Consider the following 27150-nt stretch of genomic DNA (forward strand, 5'->3'; position numbering starts at 1 on the left):
GAAAATTATCAAAAAGAAGACAGTACAATTCCAAATGAAAACTGTAGAATCTCTTCTTTAATCTATCATTGTCTATTCTATTACTGATACAGTTAAGACTAATCGCCTTTTTTCTTCTCAATTTTACAGAGTTATTGTGAGTTGGCGTCAACCTTGGTGAACATGAAGAATATACATTAGAGGAGGAGATATTTTTCTTTCACGTCTTGATTGCTTGGTGACTTGCCTCTAGGTACCATTTTTCAGTTGAGGCTGTTTGGTTCCTCAGAAATGGTTTTTACAATCTCAAGAAAATCCATGTCCCAGAAATTGAGTTTACTCTTGCTTGTATTTGGACTCCTTTGGGGATTGATGTTACTGCACTATATTTTTCAACGACCAAGACATCAAAGCAGTGTGAAGTTACGTGAGCAGATACTAGATTTAAGCAAAAAATATGTTAAAGCCCTAGCAGAGGAAAATAAGAACACAATGGATGTCGAGAACGGTGCTTCTATGGCAGGATATGGTAAGATAACCATAGAATATTCCTGGTTTTCTCCTCTTCATCTTGTCCCCATTTAATGATAATCATGGAGATCCAACTCACTACTTCATGCACAGGTGTTCACAAAGTAATTTTGTCTTGACTTTTTATTATGAAAAATTTCAAATGTACTGAAAAATAGAAACCTGATAAATACCCAAATAATCCATCACTGAGGTCTTAACAATTCTAACATATTGCAATACTTGCTTTGTTCAATTTTTGGAGAATATTTAGATTATAAAAAATGTGGCATTTTACTGCTAGATAATTCTGTATGTGTCCCTAATAGAATGACTTTTCCTGCATAATCAGTACTGTTGTCATCCCTAGTTCATATTTGTGTTTTTCCTGATTGTCGCTTTACTGCTGCTGCTTTGTCACTTCAGTTGTGTCCAGCTCTGTGCAAACCCCATGGACTGTAGCCCGCCAGGCTCCTCTGTCCATGGGATTCTCCAGGCAAGAGCATTGGAGTGGGTTGCCATGCCCTACTCCAGGGGTTTCACATTACTGTAGAGCATCAATCGCATAACATCTGTGAATTCCTGAGAAGCAGCATTTGCCAGCGTCTCCACTGTTGCTTGTCGCCATTCTCCTTTTCACATCCCACTTGCTGCTGTGTTTGAAGTTCCTTATGTGTTGTGTTCTCTCTTGCTTTTAAGACTTAAAGAGAAGAGCTAGATCATGGTGCGTGTATATGAATGTGGGGACTATTTCAATATCTTTTGAATTAAAATTATACATGTATGTATTTAAACAAGCAAACATGTTATGATTGTAAAGGGGCAGTTTTTACTACCTCCAACAGCCCTCAAATTTCCCATGCCTTAGAGTCAGCCATTTAAAATTATTTAATCTGCTGGATTTGGTGATTACATCCGTGACTCTAAATAGCATGTTCTATGAGCTACTTCTTGACTTTTTCACTTACAGGAATTATCTGTTTACCTCTCACTACAAGGTGAGAGTTCAGCTTTCTTTCTTACTCCAAATGTCTTACTCCAAATCCCAGCCACCCTAGGCTACTTTCACACACACACACACACACACACACACACACACACACACACACACGTGCTTCCTGGCCCATCATAATTTTGGTTGGAACAGTAATTAGTATTTTATTATTATGACTGTATTGGTGGCATTTGTTAATATTACTGAGCCATATAATACATAATGGTTACTTTTCCTTTTCTGTACAACTATATTTTCCCCTGGAAATAAAATCTATAAGGATCAATTCTTATTTCTTTGCCTAGTTTTCTATCCCCACAGCCATATAAATCTCCTTCTGTATATTCAGACACATTAGGTATTTCACCACTTTTTTCTTGAGTAAAATCTTTCCCAGAGCCTTTGGATTTGCTCTGGACTGGTCTGTGTCCTCTCTAGGCTTCAGTACTGAATTGTTCTAGGATCCCACTCCACCACCATCCCGTGGCTGCCCTTTCCCTCTGTCATGTTGGATCTCCTGTATCCTAGAATCCTGGGACTTCCCCTTTATTGGGGGAACAGACCCACTGGGAATTTTCTCAGAAAGGTAGAAAAGGAGAAAGTCCTTGCATATCTGAATATCTGGAAAGCTTTTTTTTTTAATTGCTACCCTCTATCTTCATGCTTAACTGACAGTTTTGGTACTAGTTTGGAAATAGTTTTCATCTGATTTTAAAGGCTGTGTTCTTTTTTTTCCTTCTTAGCTTCCATTGTCCTTTTGGGAATCTAATGCTGTTCTGGTTCTTCAATCTTTATATGTGACTTATTTTTGGATGCTTATACGATTTTTGTTGTTCTGAAATTTCTTTTAAAAAATTTATTGAAGTATAGTTGATTTACAATGTTGTGATAATTTCTTCTATAAAGTGATTCTGTTATAACTATATACATATATGTACATGTTCTTTTTCATTTTTTTGCCATTATGATTTATCATCAGATGTTGAATATAGTTCCCTGTGCTATGCAGTAGAACCTTGTTGTCTTGAGATTTCTTGATGATGTGCCTGGGTATGGATTCATGTGCTGGAACCTCAGTGGGCACTTTAAATCCTGAAACTTATGTCATTTATTCTGGAATATTTTTCCAAAATTGTTTATTTGATTTTTTCCTGCACATTGTTTTCATTCTTTCTTTTTAGAATTGTTATTCAGCATTTGGGCCCTCTGAACTAGTCCTCTCAGTTCAGTTCAGTTGCTCAGTCGGGTCCGACTCTGTGACCCATGAACCATAGCACGCCAGGCCTCCCTGTCCATCACCAACTCCCAGAGTCCACCCAAACCCATATCCACTGAGTTGGTGATGCCATCCAACCATCTCATTCTCTGTTGTCCCCTTCTCCTCCTGCCCTCAATCTTTCCCAACATCAGGGTCTTTTCAAATGAGTCAGCTCTTCCCATCAGGTGGCCAAAGTATTGGAGTTTCAGCTTCAACATCAGTGCTTCCAATGAACACCCAGGACTGATCTCCTTTAGGAAGTACTGGTTGGATCTCCTTGCGGTCCAAGGGACTCTCAACAGTCTTCTCCAACACCACAGTTCAAAAGCATCAAATCTTTGGTGCTTAGCTTTCTTTATAGTCCAACTCTCACATCCATACATGACCACTGGAAAAGCATAGCCTTGACTAGACAGACCTTTGTTGACAAAGTAATGTCTCTGCTTTTTAATATGCTGTCTAGGTTGGTCATAACTTTCCTTCCAAGGAGTAAACGTCTTATAATTTCATGGCTACAGTCACCATCTGCAGTGATTTTGGAGCCTAGAAAAATAAAGTCAGCCACTGTTTCCATTTTTTCCCATCTATTTGCCATGAAGTGATGGGACTGGATGCCATGATCTTACTTTTCTGAATGTTGAGCTTTAAGCCAACTTTTTCACTCTCCTCTTTCACTTTTGTCAAAAGGCTCTTTAGTTCCTCTTCACTTTCTGCCTTAAAGGTGGTATCATCTGCATATCTGAGGTTAGATATTTCTCCCGGCAATCTTGATTCCAGCTTGTACTTCCTCCAGCCCAGCGTTTCCCATGATGTACTCTGCATCTAAGTTAAATAAGCAGGGTGACAATATACAACTTGGACGTACTCCTTTTCCTATTTGGAACCAGTCTGTTGTTCCCTGTCCAGTCTAACTGTTGCTTCCTGACCTGCATACAGGTTTCTCAAGAGGCAGGTCAGGTGGCCTGCTATTCCCATCTTTTTCAGAATTTTCCACTAACTCCTCTTTATTTGCTTTCCTGGTTTCCACCCTTTAGTCTTTTTGCTTTATTCGTTAAAGTTTTTCCTTAGCTGTATTTTCAGTTCTATATGGAATTTTACGGAATTTTGTCTCTTTCATTTTTAACTGCTAAGAGCTCCGTTTTTGTTATTTCCCTAAGGTTAATTAGTGATGACTTTTCTGAAGTGTTCTTAAAGAGTGAGACACTAAAACCTTGATGGGAAATGCTGAGTTGCTGAGTGGTGTTCACTCAGATGATCTGACTGGGTCATTTGTTTGGGCATATCCTTAATATTTACAGTGACTTCTGATTACTAACTACCTGTAATTCAGCCAAATTTCACAGGTTAAGGGCATAATCCTTCACAATACTGCCTTTACTTCAGACACCAGCCGTAAGTTTGGGTGTCCCCAGGTCATCTCCACTTTTTTTCCAGCTCTCTACAAGTTCCAGGGTTCACACTATCCTCTCAGATTTATAATGCATGAGATCAGCTCATGGAACTCACTGAAAGTACTATACTAACTCTTACAGTTTTATTACTACCAAATGGAAATCAGAATCAGTCAAAGGGAGAGACAAACAAGGCAGGTCTGTGAGGATTCTAGGTGCGAAGTTTCTGTTGTTTTCTCCCTATGAAATCAGAACACATTGCCCTCCTGGCATGTCAGTGTGTGTCAGTATTAAGAGCATTGCCAGTGAGGTGAGCCCACCGAAACATCGGTGTCTAGAGTTTTTATTGATGTTTCATTTGGAGGTATGATTGATTGAGTCATTAGCCACGTGGTTGAGCTCAATTTCCCAGTCTCCCTCACCTCTCCCCTACTGGAAAGCCCTAACCCTCTAATCACAAGATGGGTCTCTCTGTATGGCTTGCCCCCATTCTGAGTCACCTCCGTACACACTATCTAGGGGCGCACCAAGAGTCCCAGTTTAACACATTATTGACCCGGGGTGGTTTTTGCAGAAACTAATGCCTCTGGTGCTAATCTCTGGTCAATAATATGTTAATATCAAGTGCAATTCCTTGGGCCCACCATGAGTAACAAAGACAGTCAGTCAGGAACTTCCTGGCATTCAGAGTCTGCCTCCCAGGATCCTGGGACAAAGGCCAGCTAAACTTTTCTTTCCCTTTAAAAAAAAAAATTAACGAATTGATTTTTGGCTGTGCTGGGTCTTTTGTTGCTGTGCGTGGGCTTCAGTGGTTGCGTCACGTGGGCTTAGTAGTTCTGGTGCACAGGCTTAACTGCCTTGCTGCTGCATGTGGAATTCTCCTGGACCAGGAATAGAACCTGTATCCCCTGTGCTGGGAGGTGGGCTCCTAACTACTGGACCACCTGGGAAGTGCCCCAGTTTTTAAATTATAGTATCAGTGTCTGTTCATGGCAAATAGATGGGGAAACAATGGAAACAGTGAGAGACTTTATTTTGGGGGGCTCCAAGATCACTGCAGATGGTGACCGCAGCCATGAAATTAAAAGACGCTTGCTCCTTGGAAGAAAAGCTATGACCAACCTAGAAAACATATTGAAAAGAGACATTGCTTTGCCAACAAAGGTCCATCTAGTCAAAGCTATGGTTTTTCTTGGAGAAGGAGATGGCAACCCACTCCAGTACTCTTGCCTGGAAAATCCCATGGATGGAGGAGCCTGGTAGGCTGCAGTCCATGGGGTCACGAAGAGTTGGACACGATTGAGTGACTTCACTTTCACTTTTCACTTTCATGCATTGGAGAAGGAAATGGCAGCCCGCTCCAGTATTCTTGCCTGGAGAATCCCAGGGACAGAGGAGCCTGGTGGGCTGCCGTCTATAGGGTCGCACAGAGTTGGACACGACTGAAGCGACTTAGCAGCAGCAGCAGCATGGTTTTTCTAGTAGTCATGTGTGAATGTGAGAGTTGGACTATAAAGAAAGCTGAGTGCCGAAGAATTGATGCTTTTGAAGTGTGGTGTTGGAGAAGACTCTTGAGAGTACTTTGGACAGCAAGGAGATCAAACTAGTCCATCCTAAAGGAAATCAATCCTGAATATTCATTGGAAGGACTGATGCTGAAGCTGAAACTCCAATACTCTGGCCACCTGATTTGAAGAACTGACTCATTTAAAAAGACCCTGATGTTGGGAAAGACTGAAGGTGGGAGGAAAAGGGGATGACCGAGGATGAGATGGTTGGATGGCACCACTAACTCTACGGACATGAGTTTGAGCAAGCTCCAGGAGTTGGTGATGGACAGGGAATCCTGGCATGCTGCAGTCCATGGGGTTGCAAAGAGTTGGACACGACTGAGCGACTGAAGTGAACTGAATATCAGTATGTTTAGGTCTTTTCTCTTAAGCTGGTCAGACTCCTTAGAGAAGGGCTTCCAATCTCTTCCAACACTTGCAGGACATCTATGCCTCCAAGTGTTCTGGGAGCGAACACTTTTTCTCTGAGCCAGGGAAAAGGGTGCGGCGGGAGGAGTGGCCTCAGTACTCACCATGTGAACTCTCACTTCCTCCTCCAGTTTTCAGTGTGGTGCCCAGGCCTTCAGCTGTTTTACTGGCTTCCAAAAATGCCTCTCAGATGTTCTGCAGTGGTGGAGGGGCCATTGCCCAGTTTGGAGTAGCAGAGAAAATTTAGCAATCAGATTTCTTTATAAATCAGTTTTTATCCAGTCCTTTGGTTTTTGGTTCTTTTTTTACTCCTATTTTCATTAGTATCTGATACAGCAGTTTCTGGGCCATTTGGGCTGTGTTTCTTTGGAGAAAAATGAATTGCTCTTTGTTTTCTCTTATTTTTTTCAATTTTTTTTGGTTTCTGTTTCAAGATCCAACTTTTCCAGGTATGCTAAATCAGTTATCTAGGACACAAAGTAGCCATTCCTCTCCTGTGGGTGCGTGCTCTGTTGTGTCCAACTTTTTGTGACTCCATGGACCGTAGCCCACCAGGCTCCTCTGTCCATGAAATTCTCCAGGCAAGAATACTGGAGTGGTTTGCCATGCCCTCCTCAAGGGGATCTTCGTGACCCAGGGATCGAACCTGCATCTCTTGTGTCTCCTGCATTGGCAGGCAGATTCTTTACCACTGATGCCACCGGGGAAGCCCCAGGTCTCATCCATCTGCTTTCCAGCTTCTGGAATTTTGTTGCTGTTGTCTCCTTTCTTGTTATCTTTGGCCTCATCCATGTATGCATGAAAAAAAGAGAGCGTGAAAAAGAATCACCTTTACTGTTTTGATGGAGTATCTCGAGTCAGCAAAGGTTTAAGTGCCTTTATTGAGTTAACTATTTTTATCTGGGAATGCCCTGGACACTTTTTTATTGTCTTTATGATGATTTTTATGAAGTGATGAGGGTTAGTCTGCAGTGGCTCTTGAGAACCAAATATTGTTGACTAGACATGGAGTTCAGAGAAGGCAACGGCACCCCACTCCAGTACTCTTGCCTGGAAACTCCCATGGATGGAGGAGCCTGGTAGGCTGCAGTCCATGGGGTCGTGAAGAGTCGGACACGACTGAGAGACTTCACTTTCACTTTTCCCTTTCATGCATTGGAGAAGGAAATGGCAACCCACTCCAGTGTTCTTGCCTGGAGAATCCCAGGAATGGGGAGCCTGGTGGGCTGCCGTCTGTGGGGTCACACAGAGTCGGACACGACTGAAGCGACTTAGCAGCAGCAGCAGAGATGGAGTTGGTATAAACTGAGATGGCGGTATTAGTGGCAGATGCAGATTAAATGTTACATTGTTTTGCATTCTGTTTAGTCCAAGGACACTGATAGAAATGTGAAGAAGCAATTCTTTTGGAAAAAGAAAAAAATTTCTCTGCTTGAGGAGAATAACTGATATTTTTAAAGGTAGCTGTTCTGTGCTATGCTGGGTAGCTGTATATAACAATTCAGTTATAAGAGCAAAATGAGACTCATATACACATGGTATCTTTTAAACTATATTTAAAATATATGGTGGAGCTAGTTCAATGTCAGTGAATATATACCTGCATCATTTAATGGCCACATGGTATTTAACCAGTGATCTGAAATTTTTTTTACTTATTTCTGGTTATAAAAAAATAAAAGCATTCAAATATTACAGAAATATGCACCATAGATAAGTAAAAGAGCAGAGAGAGAGGATGTCATTTAATTTGGTATATATTGGGAGTTGTAGACTTTTTCATATAGGGCTAAATGGTAAGTATTTTCAGCTTTGTGGGTCATTTGGTCTTTTTTTCAGTAAATGAGCATGGCTTGCTTGCTTGCTTGTAAAGTCACTCAGTCGTGTCCGACTCTTTGCGACGGAGAATGGCTTCTCCGTCCATGGGATTTTCCAGGCAAGAGTGCTGGAGTGGATTGCCATTTCCTTCTCCAGGGGATCTTCCCTACCCAGGAATTGAACCCGGGTCTCCTGCATTGCAGGCAGATGCTTTACTGTCTGAGCCACCAGGGATCCACCAGGGAGCATGGCTATGTTCCAGTAAAACTTTTTTACAAATACAGATAACCAACCAGCTCTAGTTTGCAGACATATCATCCAGCACATTTTGAACAAAAATGGGATTGTACTATGTATATGCTAGTTTGCAACTTTCTTGTTTTCACTTGATTATAGATGCCTTTCCATGTTGTTATAGTCTGTTTCATTCTTTTTAGTGACTTAATATTGTTTCATTTTAAAAGGTTCCTTTTTCCCCTGGTTATTCTGTAATAATGGATAATTTGTTGCTAACCTTGTATGTTGGATTTAGTGCTGTGATATGTGTGTGTGTATGAAATATACGTGTGAATAATACATGTGTGGGTATTTTATGTTTGTATTACTGTTTCAGCAGGATGGATTTCCTCAAAATGAAATATTTGGCTAAGGGTATGCATGTTAAATTTAATAGACACGTGTCAAGTTGCCCTCCAGGGTTGTGCTGCCAGTGTGCACTCCTATTTCCATTCTCCCACCACTGTGGAAGCACCAGTTTCTCCACACTATACCAGTTCTGTCTACTTTTAAATGGCAGCTAATTGTTTGCTTTTGCATTTCTTTGTTTACAGGAGAGGTTGAAAGATTTTCTAGTTTGTTGGCTTTGTATTTCTTATACATACAAGAGGGAATATTTTGTATCCTTTGTCAGTTTTTCTGCAGGGAAATTACTTTTTGACTGATTTTTTAATAAAGACATTCATGCTGTCAGTATATGTAGCATATGGTTTTGCTCTCATTCATCAGTTGTCTAATAACTTGGTATATTGTTTTAAAAAATTTGTATGGTAAAACATGTCTGTCATCTTTTATGGTTTAGTTACATGCTTAAAAGTTTTTTTCTAAAACACATTGTAATATATTGCAGTTTTGTTTTTTTTTTAACATTGTTGTCTGTAATATGGTCTTCCCAGGTTGTGCTAGTGGTAAAGAATCTGCCTGCCAGAGTGGGAGATGTAGGAGACTCAGGTTCAGTCAAGGGTCAAGATCTCCTGGAAGAGGAAATGGCAACCCACTCCAGTATTTTTGCCTGGAAAATTCATGGACAGAAGAGCCTGGCAGGCTACAGTCTATGAGGTCACAAAGAGTCAGACAAAACTGAGCAACCAAGCATGTCTGTAATACAGTTGAGATTTCTGGTGCAAACAATAATAGATGCTGGTTCTTTTTTGCAGACTAGGTAGCCAGTTATTTCAGTTTCATTATTTGAATTCTATCCTTGTGCCAGTAATCTGGAATGGCAATATAAATTACAGTAAGTTGAGAATTTCGTGAGTTCTGGTGAACTTGAACTTTCAGCCATTGATAGAAACCATTTAGCCTCTAGTTGTTACCATATAAAAAGGCTAGTCAGTCAAAATAATATTTATTGAATGGTTTTCCCTTGAGCTATATAATGTGATTTTCCCAGTTGGCAAACAAAACACAAGCTAATATATTTTTTTAAATGTTGGTCTACAGTGAATTGTTACTATTGCAAGAGCCATGGACAGATCAGTTCAGCTTTAAGATTACTGTCTGTAAATTTTGAGGAGTAACTTGTACTTTCTTTTTAAGATACCATCATTTCTTTTTAAGATATCTTAAAAAGGTATCTAAGAATATTGCTTAACATTCTTAGTTTTCTCTAAGGAAAAAAATGTTTCTTCCCATGTAACATTTTTTGGATTCTGTGATTTGTGCAGAGCAGTGAATTTGGGGTTATTGTTCTGATGCCCAGTGACTGTTAGAGAACATTTGCAGTTGACCTGTGGTTTCCTACACCTGAATGTACAGCAACACATCTTTTTTCACCTCAGGCTTTTCTACCCAAAGTCTGACCTTACTTTCTTTTAAGAGTTTTGGTTTTACCATCTGTTGTTGTTGCTGAAAACTGGACTCCACCAAATATTTTCAGAGAATTGGAGAACAGTTTAGTGTTAATATTTAAATGCTATTCTGAGAATTAAGAACTGTCAACCAGGCACAGCCAGAGACAAAACAAGCAAAACTCCAACAGAAGCCTGTTCTCTGTAGCCAAAGAGGGGCAGCCTAGCAAGATAAAAACTTTTAGACATAAACCATTCTCCTCTAGCCAGACAACACAGAAGAAAGTTACCATTATACCACCCACGTTATCAAAGGCCAAGTGAGGAGCACAGACTCCCACCCTTGTGAGGCTATAACAGAGCATCCAGACTCCCCCTATACCACGTGGAGACCACATGGGGAGCCAGGACTTCTACCCTTACACAGTAATGAGGTGCTCAGCTCCCTCCCTCAGGGGTGATGTCAGAGGAGTGGAGAGTGAGGACTTCCACCATTGCCCAGTGGTACGCAGCAGTCCCCATCACAATGTCAGTGAAGAGTATGTGGGGAAGGGGAGCCTGGAACTCCTCCCTCCATCCAGCAGTGACAAAGAGCTCACCACCTTCAGGTGGCAGTGGAAGCTAAGCAGGAACCTAGATTTTTGCCTCCACCTGGCAGTAACAAAGTGACACCCCTCTGCCCTGCCACAGTGGTATCAGAGAATACTATTTAACATAGGAGGTTTAAATAAGATCCAGACTTTCATAATAAAATACGTAAATGTCCTGGTTACAAATATAAATCAGTTGTCATACCAAGAACCAGGGAAATCTTAAACTGAATGAAGAAAGATAACCAATGACTGATGTTAGAATTATCTGAAAAAGATTTTAAAGCAGTCGGAATTAAATGCTTCAGTGAGGAATTAATGAGCACAAAGAACAGAATGAAAGAACAGAAAGGCTCAACAGGGAAACAGAAAGTCTTAGGAGATAAATAGAGCATATAAAGAAAAACTAAATGGAAATTTTTGGACTGAAAGATACAATGACTGAAATGAAAAGTATGAGTTAGCAGATTGACTCAAAAGTAGAAAGAGAACAGAGGATAGAATCAGTGAACTGAACTATAGAATGATGTAATTACCCAACCTGAACAACAGAGAGAAAATAGACTTAAAAAAAAATTCTAGTGCATTAGGGACCTGTAGGATTATAACAAAAGATATAACTTCTGTGGAAGAGAATGAGGGCAGAGCTGGAAAAGTAGTTCAAAAAAATTATGACCAAAAACTTTCTAAAATTTTCAAGAGACACAGACCTCAGATTCAGGAAGCTGAGTGAACCCCAAGTATGATTAGTGAAAAAAGTCCATGCCCTGATACATCATAAGTAAGCTTCTGAAAACTTAAAAGAGCAACTTAGGAAAAAAACCACTTGGACTTACCTGGTGACCTTAGGGTTCTGGGCTGTCACTGTGGTGGCCTGGCTTCAATGCCTGGTCAAGGACGATCCCACAAACTGTGTGATATGGCAAAAAAAAAAAATCTTTTCAAAAGCACCTAGAGAAAAACAACACTTAACAGTGAGAAGACAATTCAAATGATAGTGGATTTCTCATCAGAAACCATCAAGACTAGAAATAAGTGGCATATGTGTGTGTGTGTGTGTGTGTGTGTGTATATATATATTTAATTGGAGGATAATTGCTTTACAATGTTGTGTTGGTTTCTGGCATATTTTGTTTTAAATGCTTAAAGAAAAGAACTCTTAATCCAGAATTCTGTACCCAGTGAAAATATCCTTTAGAAATTAAGGGAAATCAAAGTTATTTCTTAGATGAAGGAAAAGAGTTTGTTACTAGCAGACCTACACTAAGAAACAGCTAAAGAAGTTCTTTCAATGGAAAAAAAATGATAAAAATAGAGGAAACTTGGAGCAATCAGGAAGGAAAGAAAAACACAATGCATAAAAATAAAGGTAGGTCACCAGATTGTTTTTCTTCTTGATTTTTCTAAACTGAAGCAAAAATTGTTGAAGGAAAAATTAGAACACTGCTGATGTGATTCTAAATTTATGTAGAGGAAATATTTAAGGCAGTATCTTATAAATGAAGTAGTTGGTAAAAGGATGGCATATTCAGATTTTTAAATCTGTATAAAACAAATCAAGGGGAGGGAGAGATGGAGTTTAAGAAATTCGCTGCTCATGCAGTTGTGGAGCCTGGAAAGTCCAAAATCTTCAGGGCAGGCTGAAAATTCTGGCAAAAACTGATGTTTAGGTCCTGAGTCTGAAGGCAGTCAGTCTGGGGACAAAATTCTTCCTGTTCCAGAAACCTTAGTCTTTTCTTAAGATCTTTAGCTTACTAGATGAAGTATACCCACATTATGGTGAGTAATTACATTACTGAAAGTCTACTGGTTTAAATGCTGTGTTAAGTTGCTTCAGTCATGTCTGACTCTTTGCAACCCTATGGACTGTAGCTTGCCAGTCTCCTTTGTCCATGGGATTCTCAGGAAATAATACTAGAGTGGGTTGCCATGCCCTCCTCCAGGGGATCTTCCTGACCCAGGGATCAAACCTGAGTATCCTGTGGCTTCTGCATTGCAGGTGGATTCTATACCACTGGGCCTTGCTAATCCCATCTAAAAAGTACTTTTGCAGCAATATCCAGACAGGTAGATTTGTCTCCATACCTTGGCCTAGCCAAATTGACACAGGATGAACCGTCACAGATGATGGTGGTTGTTCTGTCGCTCAGTCATGTCCTACTCTTTGCAACCCCATGGACTGCAGTACGCCAGGCTTGCCTGTTGTTCACCATCTCCTGGAGCTTGCTCAAACTCATGTCCATTGAGTTGGTGATGCCATCCAACTATCTCATCCTTTATTGCTTCCTTCTCCTTCTGCCTTCAATCTTTTCCAGCATCAGGATCTTTTCCAATGAGTCAGCTCTTCCCATCAGGTGGCCAAAGTATTGGAGTTCCAGCTTCAGCATCAGTCCTTCCAGTGAATATTCAGGATTGATTTCCTTTAGGATTGACTGGTTTGATCTTCTTGTAGTCCAAAGAACTCTCGAGAGTCTTCTCCAATACCATAGTTTGAAAGCATCAATTCTTCAGCGCTCAGCCTTCTTTGTGGTCCAGCTCTAACATCCATACATGACTACTGGAAAAACGGTATGTTGGACTCTATGGACCTTTGTTAGCAAAGTAATGTGTCTGCTTTTTAATATGCTGTCTAGGTTGGTAATAGCTTTCCTTTCAAGGAGTAAGCATCTTTTAATTTCATGGCTGCAGTCACCATTTGCAGTGATTTTGTAGCCCAAGAAAATAAAATTTGTCACTGTTTCCATTGTTTCCATATCTATTTGCCATGAAATGATGGGACCAGATGTCATGATCTTAGTTTTTTGAATGTTGACTTTGAAGCCAACTTTTTCTCTCTCCTCTTTCACCGTAATCAAGAGACTTTTTAGTTCCTCTTCACTTTCTGCTGTAAAGGTGGTATCATCTACATATCTGAGGTTATTGATATTTTTCCCTGCAATCTTGATTCCAGCTTTTGCTTTATCTAGCCAGGCATTCACATGATGTACTCTGTATATAAGTTAAATAAGCAGGATGACAGTATACAGCCTTGATGTAGTCCTTTCCCAATTTTGGATCAGTCTGTTATTCTGTCTGGTTCTAACTGTTGTTGCTTCTTGACTTGCATACAGGTTTCTTAAGAGGCGGGTAAGGTGGTCTGATATTGCCATCTCTTGAAGAATTTTCCAGTTTGTTGTGATCCACATAGTCAAAGGCTTTAGTGTAGTCAGTGAAGCAGAAGTAGATGTTTTTCTGGAATTCTCTTGCTTTTTCTATGATCCAGCGGATGTTGGCAATTTGATCTCTGGTTCCTCTGCCTTTTCTGAATCCAGCTTAAACATCTGTAACTTCTTGGTTCATGTACTGTTAAAGCCTCACTTGGAGAATTTTGAGCATTACTTTGTTAGCATGTTAAATGAGTGCAATTGTATGGTAGTTTGAACATTCTTTGGCATTGCCTTTCTTTGGGATTGGAATGAAAACTGACCTTTTCCAGTCCTGTGGCCACTGCTGAGTTTTCCAAATTTGCTGGCATATTGAGTGCAGTACTTTCACAGCATCATCTTTTAGGATTAGAAACAGCTCAACTGGAATTCCATCACCTCCACTAGCTTTGTTGATAGTGATGCTTCCTAAGGCCCACTTAACTTAGGACTCCAAGATATCTGGTTCTAGGTGAGTGATCACACCATCATGGTTATCTGGGTCATTAAGATCTTTTTTTGTATATTTCTTCTGTGTACTCTTGCCACCGGTTTGTAATCTTTTCTGCTTCTGTTAGGTCCATACTCTTTCTCTCTTTTATTGTGCCCATCTGTGCATGGAATGCCTCTTTGGCATCACTCATTTTCTTGAAGAGATCTCTAGGCTTTCCTGTTTTGTTGTTTTCCTCTGTTTCTTTGCTTTGTTCATTTAGAATGGCTCTGTTATCTCTCCTTGCTATTCTTTGGAACTCTGCATTCAGATGGATATATCTTTCCTTTTCTCCTTTGCCTTTCGCTTCTCTTCTTTTCTCAGCTATTTGTAAGACCTCCTCAGACACCATTTTGTCTTTTTGCATTTCTTTTTCTTTGGGATGTTTTTTTTTTTTAATCTTTTAAAAAATTTTTATTGGAGTATAGTTGATTTATAATATTGTATTTCAGGTGCATAGGAAAGTGAATCAGTGATACATATATCCACTCTTTTTTATATTCTTTTCCCATATGGGTCATTAGAGATTACTGAATAGAGTTCCCTGTGCTATGCAATAGGTCCTTATTATCTACTTTATATTTAGTAGTGTGTATATGTATATTGGGTTGTTGGAAAAGGCTGTTTGCTATGACCAGTGCATTCTCTTGGCAAAACTCTGTTCGCTTTTGCTTTGCTTTATTTTGTACTCCAGTGCCACACTTGCCTGTTACTCCAGGTATCTCTTGACTTCTTCCTTCTTCATCAAAATAGATGAAAAGGACATCTATTTTGGGTGTTAGTTCTAGAAGGTCTTGTAGGCCTTCATAGAACCGTTCAACTTCAGCTTCTTTTGCATTAGTGGTTGGAGCATAGACTTGGATTCTGTGATACTGAATGATTTGCCTTGGAAACTAACCAAGATCATTCTGTCATTTTTGAGATTGCACCCAGGTACTGCATTTTGGATTCTTTTGTTGACTGTGAGGACTTCTTCATCTTTCGCTGCAAAGGATATAATTAGTCTGTTTTCGGTATTGACCATCTGGTGATGTCCATGTGTAGAGTCGTCTCTTGTTTTGTTAGAAGACAGTGTTATGACCAGTGGATTCTCTTGGCTTAACTCTGTTAGCCTTTGCACTGCTTCATTTTATACTCCAAGGCCAAATTTGCCTGTTACTCCAGGTATCTCTTGACTTCCTACTTTTGCATTCCAGTCCCCTGTGATGAAAAGGACATTTTTTTTTTTTTTTGCTGTTCGTTCTAGAACCTCTTATAGGTCTTTATAGAACCGTTCAACTTCAGCTTCTTCCACGTTAGTGGTTGGGGCATTGACTTGGATTACTGTGATATTGAATGGCTTGCATTGGAAATGAACAGAGATCATTTGTAGTTTTTGAGATTGCATCCAAGTACTGCATTTTGGACTCTTGCTGATTATGGGGGCTACTCCATTTCTTCTAAGGGATTTTTGCCCACAGTAATAGATATAATGGTCATCTGAATTAAATTCACCCATTCCGGTCCATTTAGTTCACTGATTCCTAAAATGTTGATGTACACTCTTGCCATCTCCTGTTTGACCACTTTCAGTTTAGCTTGATTCATGGACCTAACATTTCATGTTCCTATACAGTATTGTTCTTTACAGCATCAGACTTTACTTCCACCACCAGACATATCCACAGCTTTGGGTTCTTTATGCTTTGGCTCCGGCTCTTCATTCCTTTGGAGCTATATCTCCGCTCTACTCCAGGAGTCTTTTGAGCACCTACCAACCTGGGGAGTTCATCTTTCAGTGTCGTATCTTTTTGCATTTTTCATACTGTTCATAGGGTTCTCAAGGCAAGAATACTGAAGTGGTTTACCATTCCCTTCTGCAGTGGACCACGTTTTGTCAGAACTCTCCACCATGACCCATCCATCTTGGGTGGCCCTACACAGCATGGCTTATAGTATCATTGAGTTAGACAAGGCTGTGGTCCATGTGATAAGTTTGGTTAGTTTTCTGTGATTGTGGTTTTCATTCTGTCTTCCCTCTGATAAAGATAAGAGGCTTGTGGAAGCTTCCTGATGGGAGGGACTGGCTGTGGGGAAACTGGGTCTTGCTCTGGTTGGGGAGGCATGCTCAGTTAATCTTTAATCCAGTTTTCTGCTGATGGGTGAGGCTGTGTTCCCTCCCTGTATCTTGGCCTTAGGCCAAACTGTGTTAGGGGTAATGGTGACCTCTTGCAAAAGGACTTAAGCCAGGATGCTGTGGCTCCCATGACTGTTGTAGTCAGTGCTCCTGCTTCCATAGTAGGCCGCTGCCAACCCACACCTGTGCTGGAGGCTCCAGGACACTCACAGGCAAATCTGGCTCAGTCTCTTGTGGGGTCACTGCTCCTTTCTGCTGCTTCCTGGTGCATACAAGGTTTTGTTGTGCCCTCCAAAAGTCTGTTTCCCCAGTCCTGTGGAAATTCTGTAATCAAATCCCACTGACCTTCAAAGTCAAATTCCCTCGGGATTCTCAGTCCCTTTGCTGGACCTGCTGGACCTGCTGGATCACAGATGGTTAAGAGAGGTAAAGCTTCTGTATATCACTGTGATTGGTAAAACGACTATCGTACACTATGTATATGATGTAATATCCAGAACAACTAAAACTTGCAGAGAGATACATTTAAAAACCCTTCAGAAATATGAAAAAAAATTCTAAAAAATGCTCAAGTACCCCATAGGAAGGTAGGAAAAGGGAAACAGGGAAGTGAAAAAACAGAACAAACAAAAGATGAAATTTCAGACTTAAGTCCTAATGTACCAGAATTGCATTAATTATTAGTGTTATAAATGCACTAGTTGGAGGACACTGGCAGGTTGGGTTAAAAAACATGACAAAGTATGTGCTGTCTACAAGAAACTCACTTCAAACTTAATGATACTGGCTGGCTGTAAGTAGAAGGATTGGAAAAGATATTTCATGCAAGTATTTGTCAAAGGAAAGCAGGAATGTCTACATTAATAACAGATCAAGTAGACTTCAGAGGCAAGAAAACTACCAGTGTTAGAGAAGGACATTATATAATCATAAAGGGGTCAATCCACCCAGAAAAAATAACAGTTCTAAATGTATCTACAAAAATGATAGAACTGAAAGTAAAAATGGATAAATCCACAATTATTGTTGAGAATTTAAACACTGCTCTCTCAGAAACTGATAGAACTAGGCAGAAAATCTACAAAGATATAAAAGACCTGAGGAACCTAGTCTAAGCAGTGGACTCCTACATATATGGAAGCTCCATCAATAACAGCAAGATATACATTTTTTTTTTTTCAAATTCTGTAAGCATTTTACTTATCATTGAAGAAGAAACACAGGAGCATTGTGTTGGCTTCAATGAGACCAAATAGTTAATCTTTAACATAGCTACTACACTCCAAAATTGAAGTCAACACAGGGGATATACATGGGTTTTAACAGTCCATAGAACATTTACCAAAATAGTTATCCTAAGACATAAAACAAACCTCAACAAATTTATAAGAATTGAGATCGTAAAGTGTATTCTGTGACTGCAGTGAGCTCAAATTAGAAATAAAAGCGTGGTAATAGGACAATCCCCAAATGAAAGTGCAACATAAAAAATTGTGGGACACAGCTACAGCCATGCTGAGAGAGAAGTTTACTTTAGAAAAGTACATACTTTAGAAAAGAGAAGTCTTAAATGGGTAATCTGAGCTCCTACCTCAAGAACCTAGAAAAAAAAGAGCTAAAGAAACCCAGAGCAGAGCAGAAAGAAGGAAATGATTAAAGTAGGAACAGAAATAAATGAAAGAAAATCAGTAGAGAAAATCATTGCACCAAAGAGCTTTTCCTTTGAAAGAGTGGGGAATAAACTGGCAAACTTCTAATAAGACTGACAGAAAAATTGCAGTGTCACTATAGACCCTGCAAACATCAAAAGCATAATAAGAGACTACTATGAACAGCTCTACACATAAACATAGTAACTTATATGAAAGGGATTAGTACCTCTAATGGAGAAGGCAGTGGCACCCCACTCCAGTACTCTTGCCTGGAAAATCCCATGGATGGAGGAGCCTGGTGGGCTGCAATCCATGGGGTCGCTAAGAGTCGGGTACGACTGAGCAACTTCACTTTCACTTTTCACTTTGATGCATTGGAGAAGGAAATGGCAACCCACTCCAGTGTTCTTGTCTGAAGAATCCCAGAGACGGGGGAGCCTGGTGGGCTGCCGTCTGTGGGGTCGCACAGAGTCGGACACGACTGAAGCGACATAGCAGCAGCATCAGCAGTACCTCTAAAACCATGAACTAGCCCAGTATGGGATTCCAGTATGGAATAAGTAATTTGAATGGCTCTGTATAGGCATAGCTCAGAGATACTTGGTTCTAGACCACTGCAATAAAGCAAGTCATTCCAAGTTTTTGGTTTCATAGTGCATGTAAAAGTTACATTTACACTGTAGTTTATTAGGTGTACAATAGTAATAGCATTATCTAAGAAACCAAATAAATGTACATACCATAATTAAAAATACTTTATTGCTAAAAAGTGCTAACCATTATCTGAGCCTTCAGCAAGTCATAATCTTTTTTTTTTTAACTGGTCTTGCCTTGATGTCAATGGCTGATGACTGGTCAGGGTGGTGTTGCTGAGGGTTGGCGGGCTGACAATACCTTCACATAAAACAACAGTGAAGTTTGCCACATCAGTTGACTGATTCACAAATGATTTCTCTATAGTACGCCATGCTGTTTGATAGTGTTTTACCCACAGTAGAACTTTCAGAATAGAAATAAGTCCTCAAACTCTGCTGCTGCTTTGCAAACTAAGTTTATGTAATATTCTTAATGTCTTTTTTTTCTTTTTTTGTCATTTCAAGTCTTCATAGCAACTTCACTAGGAGTAGAGTCCATCTCAGTAAACCAGTTACATTACTCATTCCTTAAAGAGGCAACTTCTCATTTGTTAAAGGGTTTTTTTTGTTTGCTAATTTTTTTTTCTGTCATGAGATTGCATCAACTCAGTGACAGTCATCAGGCTTCACTTCGAATTCCAGTCCCCATACTGTTTTCACATATCTGCACATCTGATCACAGATCACCATAACAAATACCATAATGAAAAAGTTTGAAATATTGCGATAATTACCAAAATGTGACACAGAGACATGAAGAGAGCAAGTGCTGTTGGAAAAATGGCACCGATACACTTCCTTGGCACAGGGTTGCCACAACCTGTCAATTTGTATAAAAAAAATTTTGTATATAAAAAAAAATCACAGTATTTACAAAGTGAGATAATTTTTTTAACTGTTAGGGAAATTGATTATAGTTTAAGAACTTCCAAAAAGAAATCTTCAGGCCCAGGTGGTTGCACTGGAGAATTCTATCAGAAATTTCAATAGCAATCTAGAACCAGACATCTTGGAATGTGAAGTCAAGTGGGCCTTAGAAAGCATCACTAGGAACAAAGCTAGTGGAGGTGATGGAATTCCAATTGAGCTGTTTCAAATCCTGAAAGATGATGCTGTGAAAGTGCTGCACTCAATATGCCAGCAAATTTGGAAAACTCAGCAGTGGCCACAGGACTGGAAAAGGTCAGTTTTCATTTCAATTCCAAAGAAAGGCAATGCCAAAGAATGCTCAAACTACCGCACAGTTGCTCTCATCTCACACACTAGTAAAGTAATGCTCAAAATTCTCGAAGCCAGGCTTCAGCAATATGTGAACCGTGAACTCCCTGACGTTCAACCTGGTTTTAGAAAAGGCAGAGGGGAGCAGACTGCGGGGAGGGGACGCTTCCCGCGGGCGCGGAGCGAGGACGGTGACAGCCATGCGCGCATGTGCGCGCCCGGCTGCAGCGCGGCCCTGAGACTCCGTCGGCCGCTGAGAGGCCCGTGGCCTCTGGGCAGCCGCCGTCTAAGGGCCCCGTCCGCGGGCGTTCCCAGCGTCCCCGGCCCGAGTCCCGGAGAGCGGGGCCGTGCCCTCCCCGTCGGTCCCCGATCGCGATCCTTGCCCAGGGCCGTCAGGGTCCGCCCCTGGGACTCCCCTTTCCGTTCCTGGGCAGGGTCCTTGCGGCCCATGCTGGCCGCTGGGGGCCCGCGCCGCTCAGACAGCTCTCGGGCCGGCCAGCCGGCCACCATGGTGGCCCTGAAGCCTGTGCGCCTCCTCCAGGGAGGCTAAAAGGTCCCGAGCGCAGGCCTCGGGGCGCGAGGTTCATGTGCCTGAGCCCCGCGCCATGGCCGGGGCCATCGCTTCCCGAATGAGCTTCAGCTCGCTCAAGAGGAAGCAGCCTAAGACATTCACCGTGCAGATCGTCACCGTGGATGCGGAGATGGAGTTCAATTGCGAGGTGAAGTGGAAGGGGAAGGACCTGTTTGACTTGGTGTGACGGACCCTGGGGCTTCGCGAAACCTGGTTCTTCGGCCTGCAGTACACGATCAAGGACACCGTGGCCTGGCTCAAGATGGACAAGAAGGTGCTGGATCACGATGTCTCAAAGGAAGAGCCAGTCACCTTTCACTTCCTGGCCAAATGTTATCCCGAGAATGCCGAGGAAGAGCTGGTTCAGGAGATCACGCAACACTTAATTCTTCCTGCAGGTGAAGAAGCAGATCTTGGATGAAAAAATCTACTGCCCTCCCGAGGCGTCTGTGCTCCTGGCTTCTTACGCCGTCCAGGCCAAGTACGGCGACTACGACCCCTCTGTTCACAAGCGGGGGTTTCTGGCCCAAGAGGAATTGCTTCCAAAAAGGGTAATAAATCTGTATCAGATGACTCCGGAAATGTGGGAGGAGAGGATCACAGCCTGGTGCGCGGAGCACCGAGGCCGAGCCAGGGACGAAGCGGAGATGGAGTATTTAAAGATAGCTCAGGACCTGGAGATGTATGGTGTGAACTGCTTCACAATCAGGAATAAAAAGGGCACAGAGCTGCTGCTCGGAGTGGATGCTTTGGGGCTTCACATTTATGACCCTGAGAACAGGCTGATCCCCAAGATCTTCCCGTGGAACGAAATCCGGAACATCTCCTATAGCGACAAGTTTACCACTAAGCCTTTGGATAAGAAAATCGATGTCTTCAAGTTTAACTCCTCAAAGCTTCGTGTCAATAAGCTGATTCTCCAGCTGTGTATTGGGAATCACGACCTGTTTATGAGGAGAAGGAAGGCCGATTCTTTGGAAGACCAGCAGATGAAAGCCCAGGCCAGGGAGGAGAAGGCTAGAAAGCAGATGGAACGGCAGTGCCTCGCTCGGGAGAAGCAGATGCGAGAGGAGGCTGAGCGCATGCGGGAGGAGCTGGAGAGGCGGCTGCTGCAGATGAAGGAAGAGGCAACGATGGCCAATGAAGCCCTGATGCGGTCCGAGGAGACAGCTGACCTGTTGGCCGAAAAGGCCCAGATCACAGAGGAGGAGGCAAAGCTCCTGGCCCAGAAGGCGGCAGAGGCCAAGCAGGAGATGCAGCGCATCAAGGCCACGGCTATCCGGACGGAGGAGGAGAAGCGCCTGATGGAGCAGAAGGTGCTGGAGGCCAAGGTGCTGGTGCTGAAGATGGCCGAGGAGTCAGAGAGGAGGGCCAAGCAGGCCGATCAGCTGAAGCAGGACCTGCAGGAAGCCCGTGAGGCAGAGCGAAGAGCCAAGAAGCTGCTGGAAATTACCACCAAGCCCACGTACCCGCCCATGAACCCACTCCCAGCACCACTGCCTCCCGACATGGCAAGCTTCGACCTCATCGGCGACAGCCTGTCTTTCGACTTCAAGGACACCGACATGAAGCGGCTTTCCATGGAGATTCAGAAAGAGAAAGTGGAGTACATGGAGAAGAGCAAGCACCTGCAGGAGCAGCTCAACGAGCTCAAGACCGAGATCGAGGCCTTGAGACTCAAAGAGCGGGAGACGGCCTTGGACATGCTGCACAACGAGAACTCTGACCGGGGTGGCGGCGGCAGCAAGCACAACACCATCAAAAAGCTCACCCTGCAGAGCGCCAAGTCCCGAGTGGCCTTCTTTGAAGAGCTCTAGCAAGTGACCTGGCCACCCCAGGATCGGCTGCTTCTGCCAGTCTGCCCCCTGCACCGACGGGATGGGCCCGACACCGCAGGAGCCACCCGAAGGCGGGCGAGCGGAGAGCCCAGGCCTTTCGTGTGCAATTGCCTTGAACTATGACCCTGCAGAGGGTTCTCTCGTGGGGTTCTAGTTCTCCTGACCTGAGTCTTTAGGTCTTTTTTCAGGAGTATTTGTCTCTCCTTGTCTGATGTGGGATCCTATGCTTCCTTCATCCAAAGCAAAAAAAAAAAGAAGAAGAAAAGGCAGAGGAACCAGAGATCAAATTGTCAACATCCGCTGGATCATGGAAAAAGCAAGAAAGTTCCAGAAAAACATCTATTTCTGCTTTATTGACTATGCCAAAGCCTTTGACTGTGTGGATCACAATAAACTGTGGAAAATTCTGAAAGAGATGGGAATACCAGACCACCCGACCTGCCTCTTGAGAAATCTTTATGCAGGTCAGGAAGCAACAGTTAGAACTGGACATGGAACAACAGACTGGTTCCAAATAGGAAAAGAAGTACGTCAAGACTGTATATTGTCACCCTGCTTATTTAACTTATATGCAGAGTACATCATGAGAAACGCTGGACTGGAAGAAACACAAGCTGGCATCAAGATTGCCAGGAGAAATATCAATAACCTCAGATATGCAGATGACACCACCCTTATGGCAGAAAGTGAAGAGGAACTAAAAAGCCTCTTGATGAAAGTGAAAGAGGAGAGTGAAAAAGTTGGCCTTAAGCTCAACATTCAGAAAACGAAGATCATGGCATCCAGTCCCATCACTTCATGGGAAATAGATGGGAAACAGTGTCAGACTTTATTTTTTTGGGCTCCAGAATCACTGCAGATGGTGATTGCAGCCATGAAATTAGAAGACGCTTACTCCTTGGAAGACAAGTTATGACCAACCTAGATAGCATATTCAAAAGCAGAGACATTACTTTGCCGACTAAGGTCCGTCTAGTCAAGGCTATGGTTTTTGCTGTGGTCATGTATGGATGTGAGAGTTGAACTGTGAAGAAGGCTGAGCACTGAAGAATTGATGCTTTTGAACTGTGGTGTTGGAGACTCTTGAGAGTCCCTTGGACTGCAAGGAGATCCAACCAGTCCATTCTGAAGGAGATCAACCCTGGGATTTCTTCGGAGGGAATGATGCTAAAGCTGAAACTCCAGTACTTTGGCCACCTCATGTGAAGAGTTGACTCATTGGAAAAAACTCTGATGTTGGGAGGGATTGGGGGCAGGAGGAGAAGGGGACGACCAAGGATGAGATGGCTGGATGGCATCACGGACATGATGAACATGAGTCTGAGTGAACTCCAGGAGTTGGTGATGGACAGGAAGGCCTGGCATGCTGCGATTCATGGGGTCTCAAAGAGTTGGACATGACTGAGCGACTGAACTGAACTGAGTATCAATCTTACACAGTCATTTCCAGAAAATAGAAGAGGAGAGAACACTTCCCAGTTCAGTTATAAGGCTAGTATTAACTTTACATCAAAACCAAAGACTGTATTGGTAATAAAAACTAAAGACCAGTATCCCTCATGAGTATAGATGTGCAGGTCCTTAGGAAAAACTTAGCAAGTGGAATTCAACAACATATACAGAGAATTAATTACTGTTACCAAGTGGAATTTATTCCAGGGATGCAAGTCTGTTTTAATTTTCAAAAAGCAATCAGCTTAATCCATCATACTAGAAGGTTAATGAAAAGAAAGTGTTACTGTAAGAGAGCAACCCAGGAATCCTTGTGGTGAAGGAAATACTCTGCATCTTGACTGTACCAGACTCAGTACTCTAGTAGTGATGTTTTATGTGATTTTGCAAGATGTCACTATTGGGGGAAACTGGGTAAAGGGTACTGAAAACTTGTATTTGTTACTTCTTGCACTTAGTCAGATCATTATGTAGCTTTTCTTGCTTAAGAACTAGGCTTTTTTAATGTACCTAGGCATTGAATTTGCATGGGAAGTTGATGGGAACATCTCTTGATCTACTCATGAGATCTAAACAGTGTGCCTTGCACTCTTAAGTAGGGAAGTAATAAAATATTTGTTGAGTGATATAATTTATTCAGCACTCAATGGGAGAGGGTAGCTGTATTAAAAATGTAAAAGACTGAACACTTAATGTCCACTTAATTACAGAGTTTATGAGGCTTTTGAAATGATTTTTACCTAGCTATTTGCTCTGATACTTAAATTAGCTTTTAGTTCTGAGGAAGCATTCTTGTTTTGTTGCTGGCTTCACAATAAAACTTTACAGTGAGTAATTTGTTTTGATCAAGAAGTGACTTCTAACTTTTCTCCCTTGTACAATTAAGCAGATGTTAGTGGTAGTAAAATATTCATTTGAATTTGAAAAATATTAATAAGGAAAAGTTTTTGACTTACACTTTAAACACTTAATATATTTTATTTTCATTAGTCATTTTTGCGTTTTACTATAATTGTCTTTCTTTTTTGTGTACACATGGTTAATTTTACTTGTATCTGCCTCTCTTCACATTTATACAAATAGTAAAACCTATTGAGATATAAGTAAGAGATAAATCAAGATAGAGACATATAGGTATGGAAGTTTATTTTACTTTGTGTAATATCTTTAAGGTTCATCCATTTTGTATCATGTATTAGAGATCACTGTTCCTTTTTATGGCTAAATAATATTCTCTTGTATGCGAATACCACATTTTGTTGATCTTGTCACCTGCTGACGGACACTTAGTTATTTCCACCTTTGGCTATTGTGAATAATTCTGAAATAAACATTGGTGTACAGGTACCTCTATGAGTCTCTTCTTTCACTTTTTAAAGGTATATACCTAGGAGTGGAATTTCTGGGTCGTATGGTTTGATCCCTGGGTTGGGAAGATCCCCTGGAGAAGGGAAAGACTAGCCACTCCAGTATTCTGGCCTAGAGAATTCCATGGACTATATAGTCCATGGGGTCGCAAAGAGTCAGGCACGACTGAGTGGCTTTCACTTTCACTTTTTTCATGGTATGTGTAGCTTTTTTAGAAACTGCTTGGCTGTTTTGCATGATGGCTGTGCCATTTTATAGTCCCACTAGCAGTATATGCGGATTCTAACTTCCTCATGTTCTTGCCAGTGTTTATTATTTTCTCTTTCTTTGATTATAGTCATCCTAGCAGGTGTAAAGTGATGTATCATGTGATGTTTGGTATTGTTTCACATGCTTGTTGATCAGTTGCATATCGTCTTTGGAGAAATGTTTTTTCAAGTCCTTTGCTGATTTTAAAAATTGAGTGGTTTATCTTTTTATTGTTGGGTTTAGGAGTTCTTTATATGCTATTGATATTAAGCCCTTGTCAGATACATGATTTGCAAATATTTTCTTCCATTTTGTAGATTGTCATCTCCCTTTCTGGATAGTATCTTTTGGTATCCAAAAGTTTTAAATTTGATAAAGTCCAATTTACCTGTTTTATTTTTTTTCTTCTTTTTTTTTTTTTCTGATGACTTTGTAGCAGAACCATTAACAATTTTATTAGCTGTTGTTAAAATGATTTTTTTCTCTGATCACAGATTGGGGTTGAGGTGGGTCCAGGATCAACAAAAAATAACTGTATTAGTTGTCACTGACTGAATACCTAATATGTGCTAGGTGCCATTGGAAATCCTGAGTAGAGAGACTTAAAATGAAGCAGAGGGTCATAATTTCATTTTTTTTCTTTTTCTTTTAATTGGAGGCTAATTACTTTACAGTATTGTGGTGGTTTTGCCATACATTGACATGAATCTGCCATGGGTATACCCTCCCTCCCACCTCCCTCCCCATCCCATCTCTCAGGGTCATCCCAGTGCACCAGCCCTGAGCACCCTGTCTCATGCATCGAGCCTGGACTGACAATCTATTTTACATATGGTAATATACATGTTTCAATGCTATTCTCTTAAATCATCCCAGCCTCGCCTTCGCCAACAGAGTCCAAAAGACTGTTCTTTACATCTGTGTCTCTTTTGCTGTCTCACGTATAGGGTCATCATTACCATCTTTCTAAATTCCATATATATGCGTTAATATACTGTATTGGTGTTTTTCTTTCTGATTTACTTCGCATAATTTCATTCTTGCCAGTTAAATTCTGCTGACATCATGTAACCTCCCAGAGAGATTAGAAGATAGTTCCCCCTATCATTTGCTAGTCAAAACTACTGTCTGTACTGCACTAACCAGGTTCCTGGCTCTGCTGTGGTTCCTGGGTTCCCCCCACATTTCAGCCTGTGGAGGTTCTAGGTTTTTTTGTTTCTGCATTTCATTGAGTTTCTTACTTAGGTAGCTTTTTAACCTTACCTGCCTAGCCCACAGTCATCTTTACAGTCTGCTTAAGAGTCTCAAAGTAAATGAATTTCTTTCAGAGGGACTAACATTTTAAACCAGCACTTAAATCTGTTTTATTGCATTAGAAAAGTGAGTTTCCCCACATTTATAACTGACATTATTCCTATAAGAAACTCTGTATGTGATACTATAGATTAAAATACTGGGGCTTTTCCTGTTTGCAGTTTGAGTGCTTTCTCTCTAGTATATTTCAGATGATTCAATAATTGTTCACGTTTCCCGTCAAACTATGAAAGCACAAATATTAAGTGCTCTATCACTGTTTATTATGATTTATTCTCATTTTTCTTCCCCCTAGCGGATCTAAGAAGAACAATTGCTGTCCTTTTGGATGACATTTTACAACGTTTGGTAAAGCTGGAGAGCAAAGTCGACTACATTGTTGTGAATGGCTCAGCAGCTAGCACTACCAGTGGTACTAGTGGGAATCCAGTGCCACTGACCACAAATAAAAGGATAAAAGCATCAGGCAGCATTAGATAG

At 41.4% G+C, this 27150-nt stretch overlaps 2 protein-coding genes across 2 annotated transcripts; both read left to right on the plus strand.

The window, feature by feature from the left end:
- Positions 1-270: 270 nt before the first annotated feature.
- CCDC126 (coiled-coil domain containing 126) lies at positions 271-27150 on the plus strand. The gene is made up of 2 exons (XM_052638643.1): positions 271-508; positions 26966-27150. Exons 1-2 carry the CDS (start codon positions 271-273, stop codon positions 27148-27150), a joined length of 423 nt encoding a protein of 140 aa, XP_052494603.1.
- On the plus strand, positions 20484-22266 carry LOC128046522 (merlin-like). The gene is given in 2 exon segments (XM_052638642.1): positions 20484-20834; positions 20836-22266. Coding segments are annotated over 2 exon segments (1782 nt in total).

The sequence above is a fragment of the Budorcas taxicolor genome, chromosome 4 (assembly GCF_023091745.1).
Source record: "Budorcas taxicolor isolate Tak-1 chromosome 4, Takin1.1, whole genome shotgun sequence".
Taxonomy (NCBI): Eukaryota; Metazoa; Chordata; class Mammalia; order Artiodactyla; family Bovidae; genus Budorcas; species Budorcas taxicolor.

Coding starts and splice junctions, on each gene's coding strand:
- CCDC126 (XM_052638643.1), top strand. CDS start 271: ATGGTTTTTACAATCTCAAGAAAATCCATGTCCCAGAAATTGAGTTTA. Junction 509..26,965: donor TGCTTCTATGGCAGGATATG/GTAAGATAACCA, acceptor TCTTCCCCCTAG/CGGATCTAAGAAGAACAATT.